We start from the raw sequence: 16006 nt of genomic DNA on the forward strand, positions 1-16006 counted from the left end.
GCCCTCCTCTTTCCGTTGCAATCGGAGAGAGGAGGTAGTACTCACACGGTTGAGAATAGGGCACAGCCCCCTGACCCATGCGTATCTCTTAACTGGAGAGAAAGAACCTCCCCAATGTGATGAGTGTAGGTGCCCGTTAAATATTAGACATACCCTGATAGTTAGACGCGCGAAGACGGTTTAATCTCGGGGGAGACCTAGAAGCCCTTTTAGGAGACCACCCAACCAACTTAAATTATACATTTTAGTTCCTCAAAGAAATAAATACTTCTTATAAAATCTAATTATATTCACTCTTTGTACGAAGACATCATAAGCAGTGGCTCTCTTTCTACATAAATTTTGGAGTTAAATGACACAGTAATGGTGCGAAATGACCTAGCCGTCGACGCACCCTAAATTTAAATACTACTAGTGAAGAGAATGGGTGGAGTAGGTACTTACCGACTACGTTCAAGTGGATGAAATGGCTCATGTGCGGCGTGGTGCTGATCTGACACTCGTAGATCCCGGAGTCCCTGTGCTGTGGGTACTTGATCTGCAGCGTCCAGTCTTCCGAGTGGGGGTGATGAATGGCACGAAACCTCTGGTCACTCGTGTACGTGTAGCGGCCCACGGTCAGCAGGTGGATGTCGCGATGGCGAACCCATGACACCTGCAAGAGCACAGACATTCCAATCAATTCACGCAGTTCAAGTCACATAAAATTGCGGATCACTATTCGTAGCCTAGCTCAGTCAAGAGTTACCTTAGGTACCCGAACACGAAGACCACCAGCAAGGAGTGGGGGTAGGGATTATTTGGTGGTGAGGGCGAAAGTTCCCCTCCGGTGAGGGCCTCAACGGTAAGGTAGGGTCCTCGGGACGGCCAATCCAAGAGGGCCTATGTCAAGTTCATAATATGTTTTTATATTCTGTGACTTCATTTATTTGAACGTTTGTAAATAAACGTGGATACTTTTTGCAGCTATGTTAAACTCTCATCTGAATCTAACTATCAAATGTATTATTTAAACAAAATATCCTTGTAACAAACTCTATTATTTTATGAAAAAATATTTTACTGTAGTATTAATACTATTAATATATCTCGAACACTTTCTGGATCTAAAAACATAATATTATTATGGTTATCACTTCCAGACTCGCTAGGCATACTCACAAAGTCGCAAATATCATTCCATTAAACTATTCCCGAGAAGGAGATAAGTTCTTGAACTACGCTTTGGATTAAAGTCATACCGATTGCATCTCATTAATGGAAATAGTAATGCTTTAACGACATACAGAGAAAGAATAACAGTTGGATTGTTGCTCAGTCAATGAAGTGGTTTGCAACCTAACCGTAGCTGAGGAGCACATGCTGAATTTTGAATAGCTAAATTGGACGCAATAACATCCATTCTTACAATGAAAAAAGTTATCACAATAAATAATGCAACTGCGCACAACAGAGGAGAGGAAATATTATTTTTTGATGCCGCATTTAATTAAAATCTCATAAAATGTACGGTTTTGTATGTAAAATGTATGGTTTTGAACAACCTTGTAGTACAAGATTGTACAAAACCATTCCCATTTTAAAATTGAATTTTGCAGGGTAAGTGAAAGGCATTGCAATAATTTCCACTAAAACATGAAATAGAGCATAGAAATTTTTCGGTAATTATATAAATTATGAAGTATCATCAAGGTGAACTCATAAAAACTATTAAAAGCCTAAAACTAAATATATTTAATCTAAGTATTCCGTATAAAAGTTCTTTGGGAGGTAAATGACTGTAGTGGTGAATTGAGTGCATCGATGTTCGCATTTTTTTCCATGCTCTGCCTCATTCTTCAATTCCTCTAATAAACTGAATCACTTCTGCTAACCGTTGAATAATAACATTGCGCCGAGCGACTTGATGAATGAAGATTGTGTATCAAGGAGAACCCAACCAGAGACAAACATGCACTTCTAGGCCCGTAATTCTCTCACAAAACTGCATCCCAGCTGAGTCATAATATTTTCTGAAAGGACGGATCTCTTTCAAAATTTCACACGTCCTCTATATTAGACTTTGCCACAATTTCAGGTTTAATTAATCACTTCTGCAGAGCATCGCTACACTCTCCAAAGTTTCTCGCGAAACGTTTACGAAGTCAGAACTGAATCCCATGCCATTAACTCCGTCATTAACGCCACGGGGTGTCATAAGGAGTCAAGCATCAAAGAGAAAGCATTATGAAATCCTCGCGGAGGTGTCTTTGCCAAAGGGAATTCCACAACCACATCACAAAGGAGAAACCAGCACCGCCAAAAAAGCAACATTAATAGCAGCGGAATCTTAGTGCCTCAGATTAATTTACCCTTGCCTCTTTATCCACAGACCACAAATTGGTCATTTATTGCTCTTTTAGTGAAATAAGCATCGAAAAAACCAAGAGCATGACAAATGTATTAGAAATATTAAAGTTTTAGAAATACGGCGCAGAGATATCGCGAACGATGACACATTAGATGACAAACAAGCATTTTAATTCAAATTTTTATATCAGTAGAAAAAATATGTCATATTTCCTCGAGATCTGATTTATAATCACGAATTCTGGCAGATTAGGTCGCTATTTCAAATTATCACATCACCAAACCTCTTCCATCATTGCTTACAACACATGGTTCGAAACCTCCGATCTCTGAGTTAGCAAGCGAGAACTTCACCTCGCCGTTTCAAATGCCGTATTGAAATCCTCTTACATAGAGCACTCAGTCCAAATGAAAAAGATAGGATGTTAGAAATGTACAGTGCTACTAGGCGGCGGACAGCCATCATATTACCAAGCTGCGATTCTTGACGAAGCCCTATGCATACCGATTTCTGCAAAAGAAGACTAAACATTTAAAGGGGAATTATCTTTCAGTATATTGAGAATAAAAACGTGAGACCTGAATTTTTTTCCATTTCGAGGATACAGTAATGAAATCATTCGTTGGTTTTACCGCCCCAATCGGGAATCAACGGGCCATTCCACTACTCCTGTAATATAAGTCAGTTATGGGGGGGTCAAGTAAAAAAAACTAATGAAATTCTGAAAGTAGAGCCATGACATTTTCAGGATGCTTTCCTATTTTTCAACTAAAAGCGCATTGAAGAATAGCTTTTTCGAGAAAACGTTTTTGGAGTTAAATTTAAATAGAAACAGTTTTTGGGTTATTTTAACTAATTGGGTTTTTGCAAATAAATACTTTAAAAAAGTAAAATCAACGATCATAAATTAGATTGGTTTATTTGAAAACTGTGGAGTAAATCATAAGGTCTAATATGCCCAGGGTAAACCAAATACAGAGGTAACTCGCAGGTGGTACCAACCGAAACTTCAGCAGGAGAGGAATAATTGGAAATCTTTGCCAGAGGATTGGGGTTAGATGAAGTGATAGAGAAAAGAGGCTGGTTACGTGAGAAATCGTAAGATGAGACGATTAACGAGTAGGAAAAAATACAATAATATATATTATAAGATAAATAAAATGTATAAAAGTATAATTTAAGTAAGTAAGGGATTTAGACTTGATATGGGTCAAGGAATAGTTCTGCCATTAGCTAAAGCCGCACAAAACAGTGAACCACTTCTTTCATAGAGGTATAGTGATATTTTAGTCTTCACTATCCGTTAAATGTCAGTAGGTACCTCTCGCTATCATCACATAAAATACTCTCTCTCAATAGAATTGGCGAAGAATAAAGATCAATGCATAAGCACTCATGAATCTCCAGCCACAAGTAAACTTACGCAAGGTAATATAGGAAACTGCTGTTTTAAAAAACAGAAAAAATTCAACTTTACCATGAGTCAAATCAGTCTTGAGCGCCAATTTAGAACGTATTCTTGTAGGGTTAACAAACTTGGTGCAATCATTTCCTTGGATAGTAAAAACCAATAATATTTAGCGAATCGTTTCAAGGATTTCCAGGAATCAAAGAAAAATTTCGAAAATAAACTCTTATGTACGATTTAATTTCATTTGCTGCATATAATATTCAAGCTATAATTTCGATGATATCCTCGGCAGTGGACAACAGATTCGCAGAAATAAAATCACAATTTAACTTTCTTTTTAAGGCTTTTTGCTACTACTTTCTCTCAGGAATCACATTTCGTCTAAAATACTTTGAAGGAAAATAGTCTAAAAAAATAAGTTTTTCTCAAAATTATTTCGTAATACAAATAAAAATACGAGATAATAATATTCAAATTCTGCATAATAGTTTATCACCATTTGATGTTATCAATTTAAATTTATCAATTTCAAAAAAAGTTATTTCTTTATCGCTTTCAATATGATTGATTCATGATAATTCTCATGCAAGAATATACTCATCAGTAAATTCTATTACTAAAGGCCATATAAGTAATCCCTGCCACATAATCACGTAATTGGTTTTACTGTCATCCATTGCTACAAAAATGAAATGCCACTCTTGAAACCGCATCTCGCTAACACTAAACACTTGTTTCACAGCTGGCTAATTATGAATACAATTTCATATGAAGCACCATATTTAGTAACTGAACGGCAAAAATACACACCATATACGACAGTGAATAATATATTTAAAGCTCTTTTAGTTATTTCGATGAATATTATTTTTTACCTTTCGTTCCGTTTTCGAAAAGAGATATCCTAAAACAAATAAAGGTATGAATTTTCGGTATAATTACACGTTTGGTCAAGTTATCCTGACTTGGAGTAAGCATTTACGAAGAAAATTTCAGTTTTTTTGCTAGCACTAACCAGAAAATTTACCTGTAAAAATTTGCATGCATATTAAGAAACAATATTGCATCCATTTGTAACGTATAGGGATGAATTTGGAAGATGCAGGGCTTCAGTAAAAATATAATTGCACGGAGGAGGCAAACACAAGATCTTTTCAGGAAAAGGGATCAAGGACAAGGATAAATAATAGATGCCGTGACAAAGCTGCTGAGGATGTTAACTGCCGCGTCTCAAAATTCACGTCAATTTGCGCCTGCTTCAGGCTTTGAATTTGAGGAAAAAAACGTTATTTGTTCGCCATTTTCTCCCATGAGACGCATTCAAGGAACTCTCGGGGACAGAAGCGGGCCTTATCGAGTTACTGCTCGAAATATGAGCAGCCCGAGTTTCGCCGTGATGAATAAGAGCAACTTCTTGGCTTTGGGGAATGTGAGGGAGGCACAGCCCTTTGGAACAATGTGATATCAGAAACAAGAGGATCAGGAAAATGAGAGAAGAAGCGCTCTAGCAGGAATCTGCATATTTTTCGAGGCAGCTAAGAGACTAATTAGGGACCGAGTAAGTTTATTTTATCCAAAAATGAAAGATGACAGCTGACGCGTGACTCCCCCTAATGAAGAAATGATACCCGGAGTAAGAAGGCAAAATGGTGTTAGTCGTCGCATGCGGTGTCGGTACCCGACAAAAGCCTTGATACAAACATTGAAAACATAATAAAGAAGCCTATTTTGCATTGAGAACGAATTTCTCCGAGATAGTTACAAATAACTTCCTAATCGCAAGGTTTGATTTTCGCCGTCATGTTCAATAGGTATGGTTGGGATTAATCGTGAGTCTAAATTATAGCCTAGAAAAATGGCATAGCTGCTGAATATTGGATGTATAATAAGGCTCCTAAATGATGAATGAAGTATAAATAAAGTAAATTTAATCCTTAATTCAAATAATCTATGCATAAATAACCATCCGATTAGAATGCTGACTACCGTGTTGAAGACCTAAATTCTTCCATCGCACCAATTACACCTTATTACTGACCAAACAAATTTAGAAAACAATGATGGTAGATGATATTTTTGTTCCAAACGGCATGCATAACTAAAGTTAACAACTGCACAAGCCTACTCGACAATTTTATTAGCTCCACTTCTTTATTCATATATCTAATATTTGTAAACAATTCCTTTGTTTCAATTTAAGTTTCAATTAAAATACCTGCTTGTACCATTGAGCGTCTTGCGAGGTAGCGTAAGTATAAAAAAACAACAAGAATAGGTTTACCCATTTGTAACTCCTTATTCCTTGGGATTGTCAAGTAATGCACCGAAAACGTGTCAGAGAAGAGTTTCAGCGAATGGAATAAACATCAAAATGATGAGAATTTTTCGTCTGACGATACGTGACAAGAATTTATTCTGGGATGATCTGGACATTTCCACAAATTTCGTTCCGCAATTGTATGGGCAGAAAACACAGTGAGATTTCGGCACTACTTCCACATATTCGAGAATTCATGGTTCCTCAAATATTTAATCCCTTTCACCATTCAAACGGTTTTTTGGGCAAATGTCGAACACTTCTTGAGAAAACGTTTTTTTTTGGCGACGTTTGCTGCATTCGCGTCGGCAACAGACTGAGGGAAACTTTCTTGCCTCGCGCGGGGGTGTACCGCCCTCCGCTACGCATTTGTTTATTTTGGTCTTTCATCTGCTCTATTTTTCAATCCCCAAAGCCTGACAGAGACTGTTTATTTTTCCATTCGCACAGGCACCCTTTTTTTCCAAAGGATTTGTGACGTTTTCCTCATTTTGAAAGAGAGGAGAACCGGAATGAAAAAGTCGACGACCGAGATTGCGTGCTTTTTTTTATTTTTCTACACGCCCGCAAAAAAAAATCAGATCCTCTCTCGCCCCAACACCCACCCGTCCCCACTCCTCACTCATAATGGAATAAGTTTTTTTAAAAAATCTGGGAACGACCAAGTTTTGCATGAAACTTGGCACCCATCCCTGCGAGTCGTTCTGAAGGCAAGAATGTGATGTGACATTACGACGCGACGGTAAAAGGGATGAATTGCCGATTTCGATTCATTGCTTGCGGTGGTATCGCTTCCACTGCCCGGGTTCCTTCGTAGGAAATGCAAGCAAGTACAAGATTTCATTTCTCCGACAGTTTCTTCCTGTACATTCACATTTCACATTTATTTCGACAGAGAAAACTATACTGGTACCCGTTTAAATCATTTATATCTTCTCGCGGATAGTAGTTTATTTGTAGGAGTGATCGTAGCTTAAAAAAGTGCCCAAGATATTAAGGAAAAGCCTACAGGGGCATAATGAACACTTCTGGAAACGGAAATATTATCTCCAGGAGAACAGAGGATACGAAAATGAGATAATGATAACGAGGATTGATATGTGTAAGGATAGACTTTTACGGAAACAATCAGAATATCTGAGGATAGGGAACGCCAACTTGAGCAGAAGTGTTGAAAAGGATTCATAAATACCAAGTTATATTTTAAATGCGCGGTAGTAGTTCTGGTGTTTTCTTACGGTTTATTAACCATGCGCAATAATGAAACATGCATTTTTGAATAAGACTCATGATGGGCCGCACGAAGCTTTATGGGTTTTTCAATAAGACAGTTGAAACAATTTCCATGATTTATCGTGCAATAATTGCGAAACAGTTTAAACTACAAAAGAACGAAAGAAGAAAGTTAGTTTAAATTACAAAACATAAGGAAAAATAAAATATCCGAGAAATGTGAGGCGGCTGAGAAAAACAACGTACTAAAGTTACGAATTGGTAGAATAACTCCGTAAAAACATTGACTCCTGGAAGTACAAGAATTATTTTGAATAACTTCAAGCACTACGTTAGTAGTAAAAACAGCGGGAATGTCTACTCTCGTTGCGTAAAGCAAAGCAAAGTGTCATCAGAATACACTATCTTGAGTATTTGTTCCCCGGGATTGCCCTCAAAATATTACCTTATCACCTTTAGATATTTCTTTCTTTTAAATACTTTTTTTGTTCCTAAATGACAGCACTTTTCATGATAATAAAAAATTTAAGGTAATTCAATGCCACGAGGTGACATGCCATTTCAGTAATACAACATTTTGAAAATGATTTTCTCACCGAGAAAAATTCCGTATAATGTTTTAAATATGCGATACATAAATCAGAGAATATAAAAGTATCACTTTATTATAAGTTAAATCTTACTTCTTTCTTTTTTCTCTTAGAGGAGAAAATATCTCGAGTCTTCTATAACGCTCAGCCCTAAGGGTATTAAAACATAATATAAGTTACAAAGTAAATTTAAAAAAAATAAAACACAATGGCAAACAAAACTATGTAAGCTTTTTTAATTAGCAAAGAAATATAGTAAGGAGAGTGGAAACGAAAATTAAGATATCGGACCAAAAATTAAACTAAAGCGTACTCAAACTTCATGAAGAAATGAAATTATATTTGAAAGGATTGTTGAAGTTTTGTACGAGAAAGAAGGGAATGTTTTCTTTCATTCTCAAAGGTTGGCTTTCATCCCAATTCCAAAGCCAAAGTCATTTCAGTCTTACTCCTTACCAATAGGAAGAGCTTCTACACACTCCGAAACTCTTTCCTTAGCCAAGGCTTTGCCCATTCAAAATGCTTATCTCACGGTGGCTTGCCCATTACCTGAAACTTGGCGATACAGCACGCGTTTCAGGGAATAGGGGCTGCAAGAACTGGAAGCAAATCAGGAGTCAATGGCGGCAGCACTCGGGACAAATATTACGGTAATGCCTCGGATCTAGGTGTTTCACAAATTTTGCACCGAGGAAACAGAAAGAAAAGGAGCTAATCCAAATGAAAATGACTACCATGCGAAGCATATAAAGGAGTGATAGTAGCTTAAAATAGTGCCCAAGATATTAAGGAAAAGCTAACGGGTGCACAATGAACACTGCTGGAAACGGAAATATTATCTCCGGGAGAACAGAGGATACGAAAATGAGATAATGATAACAAGGATTGATATGATTAGGGATAGACTTTTACGGAAACAATCAGAATATCTGAGGATAGGGAACGCCACCTTGAGCAGAAGTGTTGAAAAGGATTCATAAATACCCAGTTATATTTTGAATGATTAATAAAAATAATCTTGGAGCTGAGATAAATAATTTTCATACAAAGTGTGCACTCAAGGTTTTTCTTCAGGGAGTGCTAATGTAGGAAACAACAACAACAACAATGGGAAATGCAATTTTTCTGCCAAATCTTGCAAAAGAATGATGACCTTTCAACTTTGCTTTTGCAGAAAATTTTAAAAAATATACGAACCATTATTCGAGCAGAGTGTTCTCTTTCATCGAAATCCTCCGTATAGCACACAAGATAAACAAAGGGCGCTCAGATAGGGATGATTAGTAACATATCAGCACGCATGTGCGGCCGTTGCAAACTTACACCGACAAGGAAAGACACCCAAACGTCACCACAAGATGGCGTTCAAACTTCGCAGAATGTAAGATAATCAAATTATAAGAGATAATCACCGTTTTCTTTCACATGTCAAAAGGGACTTGGTTTTTGAGGTGTCCACAGAAAACACTAGTAAACCGTCCAGATTAATGCAACCCCGCATACAATAAAAACGCAATTCGATGGACATTCCTTTTATTTTGGCAATCCGTACAGCCCCTTTTCCTCGAGCACACCAACGGATGCAGGGGCGGTCGGGCCAGGTCGGCTGATCGGCGATCGCCAAGGGCCCCGAGCTCAGGGGGCCCCCAGAGCCCTCTGGACTATCAATAATACACTACACAGTTCATAACCCTCATAACCCTATGAGAGAGCAGTGTAGAGAACTGCCATCCAGAGGACACTGGGGCCCCAAGGCTTCCGGGGCCCCCACAAAACACTCGCGTATATCATGAAGCGGCCGGCATGCGCTGCGGCGCTAGTCACGTCTCTTCTCTCTCTCTCACATGTACCACGATTAGGCCAAATCCTACGACGAGTTGTGGTGAATCTTCTTCGTGAGATGAGACCATGGTGTAAACCGCAAGTGTGACCGTGTGTATGTCAGTATACATTGGGGGCCACTACGGATCATGTAACATTCCATTTTTTTCCACGACCACTTTTCCCAAAGTCTCAATTTCCGTAGCGAAACACGATATCCCCGCAGGTGTTTCTGGGACGTCGATACCCCAATTCATTAATCGAGAAAAAATATCAGATTACAATGCTTGGGTATAGTTACACACGATATTGCGAAGCGATATAGGAAGCGATATTGGAGGGGGAAAGTTATGCTCGCAGAGCACAAATATTCTCTATTTTTTCTCTCACAGACCGCGAATAAGTAGTTCTGTGAATTCTGGTTTGGTTTGTTAGAGAGTTTCATTCTCTTGGAAGTGTTAATATGAAACGTGTTTACAATAGCGTTACGCGGATAAGAAATGAAAGGAAGAATAAAACTCTTATGTTAATAATACCTGTAAAAAAACAAGTGCTAGGCTGAACAAGAAAAGCGGTTCCTTTATCGATTTACTACACAATGAGAGTTTATATACTGATTCAAGAACGTTAGAATATTCGTATTTTTATTTTAATAATTTAAAATATACTGTCTTGCGACGCGCTTCAAGTCAACTTTCCGTGCGGTTCTTTATTCTCTCCATAGTCGCGCTTATTTTTTAATTCGTTTCGTTCATATATTTTAAATTTTTGTACGCTTAGTTTCTATTTTCAATGCATTGCGTCTTACGCAAACAATGGAAATGAATGATTTACTACTGTAAAACCTGCAGCGATACGCCTGATACCAGAGACGGATCTAACAATAAGTTTTAACCAAAGGGGGAGGGGAAACGGAGGTCTGCGGAATTCCTCCTTCGGCATAGAGAATACGCTCGGGGATATCGGATATTTGGGATTTTCAAGACTCAAAAACGACGGTTTTGGCTAATTATTTGTTAAAGAAAGACACTACCGTTCACATGCAGTAACTCGTTTTGCTAGTAAAAGTTTTATGGTGGTCAACAAAATCCACATACCACCCCGCAAGCTGCTTCAATAGGCGTTGGCGGTGGATGTCAGGACACCCGCCGTATTCATATAAAAGGGAAATGTTCTAAAGAAATTACGGCTAGCATTTATAAAAGTCCTTTGCCGTGCGGGGGAAACAACGAATTCCAGCACCTATCCGTTGGCCTAAAAATCTCTCTTATTTTTATCGTTTTTGTCGAACTTGGAAATGTAGCGGGGTTCAAATATGATGATCTCCGTGTCGCTCTTAAAGATATCCACACTCAATTGCTCAAGCAATCTAAGCCTCGTGCACAACCTCCGAGTCTCTAGCGGATGCTAACCCAAGTCATTTAATATCCTTGTAAGGCTTTCTGTACGAACGTAGCAGTTTTTGACGAATCGCGAATCTTGATAGGTTGGAGGGAATGAGGCCTTCAGTAGGAAGGACTCCACGGAAACCTATTCTGTCTATCGTAAATCTATCTCTGAAATAAAATGACCCAAAAAAGGTAGGAAAATGATCTACTGAAATATTCTTCTGGATTTTCTGCGGGATTATTGCTTCTGTTTCTTTGACGCATATATGTTCTTTGCGTTGATATTTCAAACGCCAGCTCATCTGCCACTTGAAGGGAGTTTTCGGATGGACTGTTGCATTCAAGCTCGGCTTCGCGTCACACATCAGCATAATTAAAGAACTTCAATTGCGTAGAGCGCTACGTTTGACCTTAATTGCTTATTTTGAATTTGATATCTTATGTGTGCAGTAGTATTTCTAATGTTGTAATTATTTATGTTGTGAGTATTTTTTGCGAGTCCCTGAGCACATAATCACTTAGAAGGAAAGCACAAAAAATAATTGAATTATTGATTGGGTTCGTTGAATTTGACAGTTACTTACTGATAAAAGTACTTTTTTTAACTGCTTTAACACTACTGCTCCAGCCGAAGTCCCCCAATCACTCTAATCCGCCCCTGAACGGAAGTAGATCTTTGTCAATCTGAATTGGACTATGTTACCATTATATTGAGGCGTGCATGTATTGTGAATTGCAATAATATACTTAAGGGGTTTATTAGTAATTGCTTCCCGCATTTAATTCAGGCTTCAATTTTTGCACGATATCTCATCTAATCTTTGAAACAATAACCAAGGAGTGTGGATAAAATCTACGCACTTGTGACTATATCTATATGCCATGCAAAAATTAACCAGACAAATTTAATTTATAACAACCTAAAGTCTATATCTGGCTGCAAAATGTTCTTCGTAAAATTTTACATATTTACAATTGATTTTTAAAAGGGTTACTCGAAAAGGTTATTTCAGAGGTTTATTAAATAACAGTATTTTCAAGGAAAAAATTCACGAAATAGATAATCGACCCATAATGTTCTTTAAAAAAATTATTTAATCCTTTTTGTAAGAACCAAAATAGCGTCGAAATCTATTTCCGGGCAGGCGAATTCCTAACATTTTCCGGAGGGGGCCACCATGAGCTCCAGCCGAGGTCCCCCAATCACTCTAATCCGCCCCTGAACGGAAGTAGATCTTTGTCAATCTGAATTGGACTATGTTACCATTGCATTGAAGCGTGCTTGTATTGTGAATTGCAATAATATAAGGGGTTTATTAGTAATTGCTATCGATACATTTTATCCCGATAAAAGAGGCACAATGGACAATAGAGCAAAAACACATATCCCATAAAATTCCATTGTCTGCTACAATGCGAAGTTTGAATGCGATCTGGCGGTGACATCCGGGTATCTTCCCTTACAATCATCGCATAATAGAACACATGTACTGCTACACCTTATTTATCTCAAACGATGTCTCTCTTTCAAGTTTATTCTTCTATCTTGATGAATAAATTCCGAGTTCTTCTCGATATTTTTCAGAGAAAAAAACCAGAGGATTTAGGACCATTTTCTTTCAAATTTCCGATTGCAATAAAATTTCAAAAATAAAGATACCTATCTGTGTTTTTCTGTTTCTTTATCTACCACCTACCTGTCGAGCTATTTTCTGCGAAAAAAATTGACGTTCTAAACCCTTTTTCAGATAAGTTGATGACGTCACGAATCTTACCGAGCAATTTCCCGCGACTCTGCTACTCCTATTAGTCCTCGCATGGTTTGATGTTGTTTGCAATCTTGAGAGAATTTCCTCCCTTCAACGATCGAATCTCAATGAACGAGTTAATTAACAATAATTCTAATGCCGTCACGTAAGTACGTATGGATAATGGGCGGTAATTTTAGCGTTTTTTCAGTTTAACTTTATGAGATCCACAGAAAGAACCATGATAACCACAGAAATAACTAAGGGCCATACATTCCTTGCAAGGCCGCAGCAAACAGAACGAAATCGCAGCCCATAGGCAGCAATGACGTCACGGACCGGTCTAACAAAATGGCACACGGAAACCTGCGTTTAAAGCAACGCCTCATTCACCACAGCTCAATGCCCACAGGTCATTCGTTTGAAAGAAAAGCTTATTCATGGAAAAATATTGGTTATCTCTAAGATGTTCGGGTTGAAATTATTGTTGAAAAACGTTGTAAGTTCTCTATTATTTCAATCAATTGCAATTTCAGGTCTAACCTGGAGACATCGCCAAAGTGATGTTTGGGATCTGGATGCAGATGTTATTTTCTAAATCTAAATGGGTAAGGTATAAAAAGTGTCACGGCTTTCTTCCACATGGGCCCAGATTCAAGAGATATTCGCATGTAAAGATTTTGGGCACCATGACTTCCCTTGAGTGATCGCTCCTTCTCAACTAAAGCCGTAGCGAAGAGGCTGTGGGAGCAATGGTTGGGGCGAGGATGAGCAAATTACTCGGAAATTCACACGTAAGTAATTATATGCATCCTCTAATTTGCGTGGCAAGGCATAATTCGGAGTTTCATTCAAAATCCATAAATTGATATGAAAATATAAAAAAATAGCGAAGTAACTAAATAAAACAAATGGGAACAATTTGTAACGGTAATTTCAAAAATTAGAGGAGAGAAAAAATATTGGCATCATTGGGACTCGCACCCGGGACGCACACTACAGGACTAGCGCCCTAGACCGCACTGCAACGGCTTTAGTTAAGAAGGAGCGATCACTCAAGCGAACTCATGGTGCGTGACATCTTTACATGCGAATATCTCTCGAACCCGGGCCTATGTGGAAGAAAGACGTAACTTTTTTTCTACCTTACCCATATAGTTTCAGAAAATAACATCCGCATCCAGATCCCAAACATCACTTTGGCGATGTCTCTTGTAAGTAAACGACCCCAATCACCAAGAAGGGCTGATATTATGAATCCTACTTACTTGGGGCACCATGATTATCTTCTTTTTAGTCTCAATATATGTTCACTCACAGTTTTTGAAGAGGAGTAGGTAGTAATAGCATGGAGAATAGAGATATAAGCTTAGAGGCTTCGTGCGACCCGCATCCCGGCAAGAGGAAGGGAAGAGTAAGGGTGAAGATGCGAACGACCCTGTCGCCGAGGACCCATCTCTCGACGTCCATAAGATAGGGGAGACTGAGCGTCTCAAGGACAGGGCGCTAGGTGATAAAACAAGCGAGATATGGAAAGCGCTGACGCTGCCTCGGCCTTAGAATGCTGACCCCCACTTGCAAAGCCAGGGACTAGGCCGAATGACCTGCAGGACGCCAAACAGTGAATGCGATGGTAAGCCAGAGAACTGCTCCGGCAGCAGAGACCCGCGATATTTACCATCACGTCGTAAGAGATAAGCCGGCAAAAGATAAGCAAAACATAAACTTTCACGAAAATAAAGCCGAAATACGTACTTTCTTAACCTGTCACTGAAATTAATTTTATTTTTCCTTCCAGCGAGTGCAATTCACTCTAAGGATGATAGTTAAATGTGCGCTTGAAAAACAGCGAATGAACTTTAATGTTAAGAATGATTTTTTTCTGACTTAAAAAGCAAGATTCATTTATTTAAAATATAGAAATTTTCCTCTTTCAGTGCCTTCAACGTAGTACTTAACAAGGTAGTATGTAAGGAAAGCGAAGCCTCTTTATCAAGCAAGCATCTCAAGGGAAATGCATACATGAGCGAGTCCAGGCTTCTGCTTATGAGATTAAAGTTAAAACGGTAGAATCTTGCAGAAAAGTTTCTCGGGTTTTCCACCGGTTGATGTTTTCCATGTCTCCCGACGTTTCGAGCAGCGACTTGCTGTTCATCCTCAGGGGATCTTCCAGAAACTTTTCTACAGCTGATGCGCCGGGAAAACCTAATTGTAAGATCATACGGTAGGATCTTGATCACCTGATGGATTTGATGAGCGTGATTGGCTGACCACGACGATGTGTTTCTTTTCTTGTCGTGTCTTTCGGTTCGAAATTATTGTTCCGCGCTCGAATAAGGAAAAGTGTCACGAATTTCACAAATAATTCTGCCTATGGACATGTACTTGGCTGTTCCCATTGTTCATGACAATACGCAAGTAGGGGTTTCCATGTCCTCAACCCACTGCTTTTGTCGATCCCGCAGCCATCTCACGCCATCTTGTCTTGTAAAAAGTTCCTCTAGGATAAATATCTTGCCATACACCGTACATTTATTTATTTGCTCCTCTGCTCCCAGTCATATTAAGCCACAGAACGCTCATTGTCAAAATTAAACCTTTCCTAAACTCCATGTTTCGGCTCTGAATTCATCAACACTAACTTTAATCACGCAACGCCTCCATCTGAAGCTTACTGAACATCCTCAGAATCCTATCAATTCTCATTCCCTAATTTCTCAGAACAGAGTGCTTTTATCTTACCTACCACAGCATTCACAACTTAAAAAAAAATTATATCCATTATTTCAAGCATTTCGGATAACATAGAGAATATCCCCGCGGTATTTTTACTGGATTCTACAGTATCCTATCTTCAATATCTCTAGGTCGCGGAGGAAATTCGAAAATGCCAAAGCGAAAGGTCTATTGCCTCATAGTCCTCGGCTCCAGCTCCAAAATCAACAAGGGGGACAAGAAATAAGTTTTAACACGATTATTTTTTCGGTAACGGTAGAGCTGTTTTCACTTAAGGAACCAACTTTATCGGGAATGGAAATACGACCTCAAGAGCTGGAGCAGATGCATTTTGCTATATTTAATGCGAATCTCTTTTCAAAGTAAAGACTACATTTGTACTTGAAACCGATTGAAATAATGTAGAATAAGC

The 16006-nt window shown here is 38.5% G+C and overlaps 1 protein-coding gene across 1 annotated transcript in view; it reads right to left on the reverse strand.

The window, feature by feature from the left end:
• The window catches only part of LOC124167109 (lachesin-like), a 462868-nt gene that overhangs the window by 397709 nt on the left and 49153 nt on the right, over positions 1–16006 (reverse strand). Inside the window, exon 2 of the mRNA XM_046544909.1 lies at positions 445–655. Coding sequence (XP_046400865.1) covers positions 445–655 — 211 coding nt within the window. The remainder of the gene's footprint in view (positions 1–444; positions 656–16006) is intronic.

This window comes from Ischnura elegans, chromosome 10 (assembly GCF_921293095.1).
Source record: "Ischnura elegans chromosome 10, ioIscEleg1.1, whole genome shotgun sequence".
In the NCBI taxonomy this organism is placed as follows: Eukaryota; Metazoa; Arthropoda; class Insecta; order Odonata; family Coenagrionidae; genus Ischnura; species Ischnura elegans.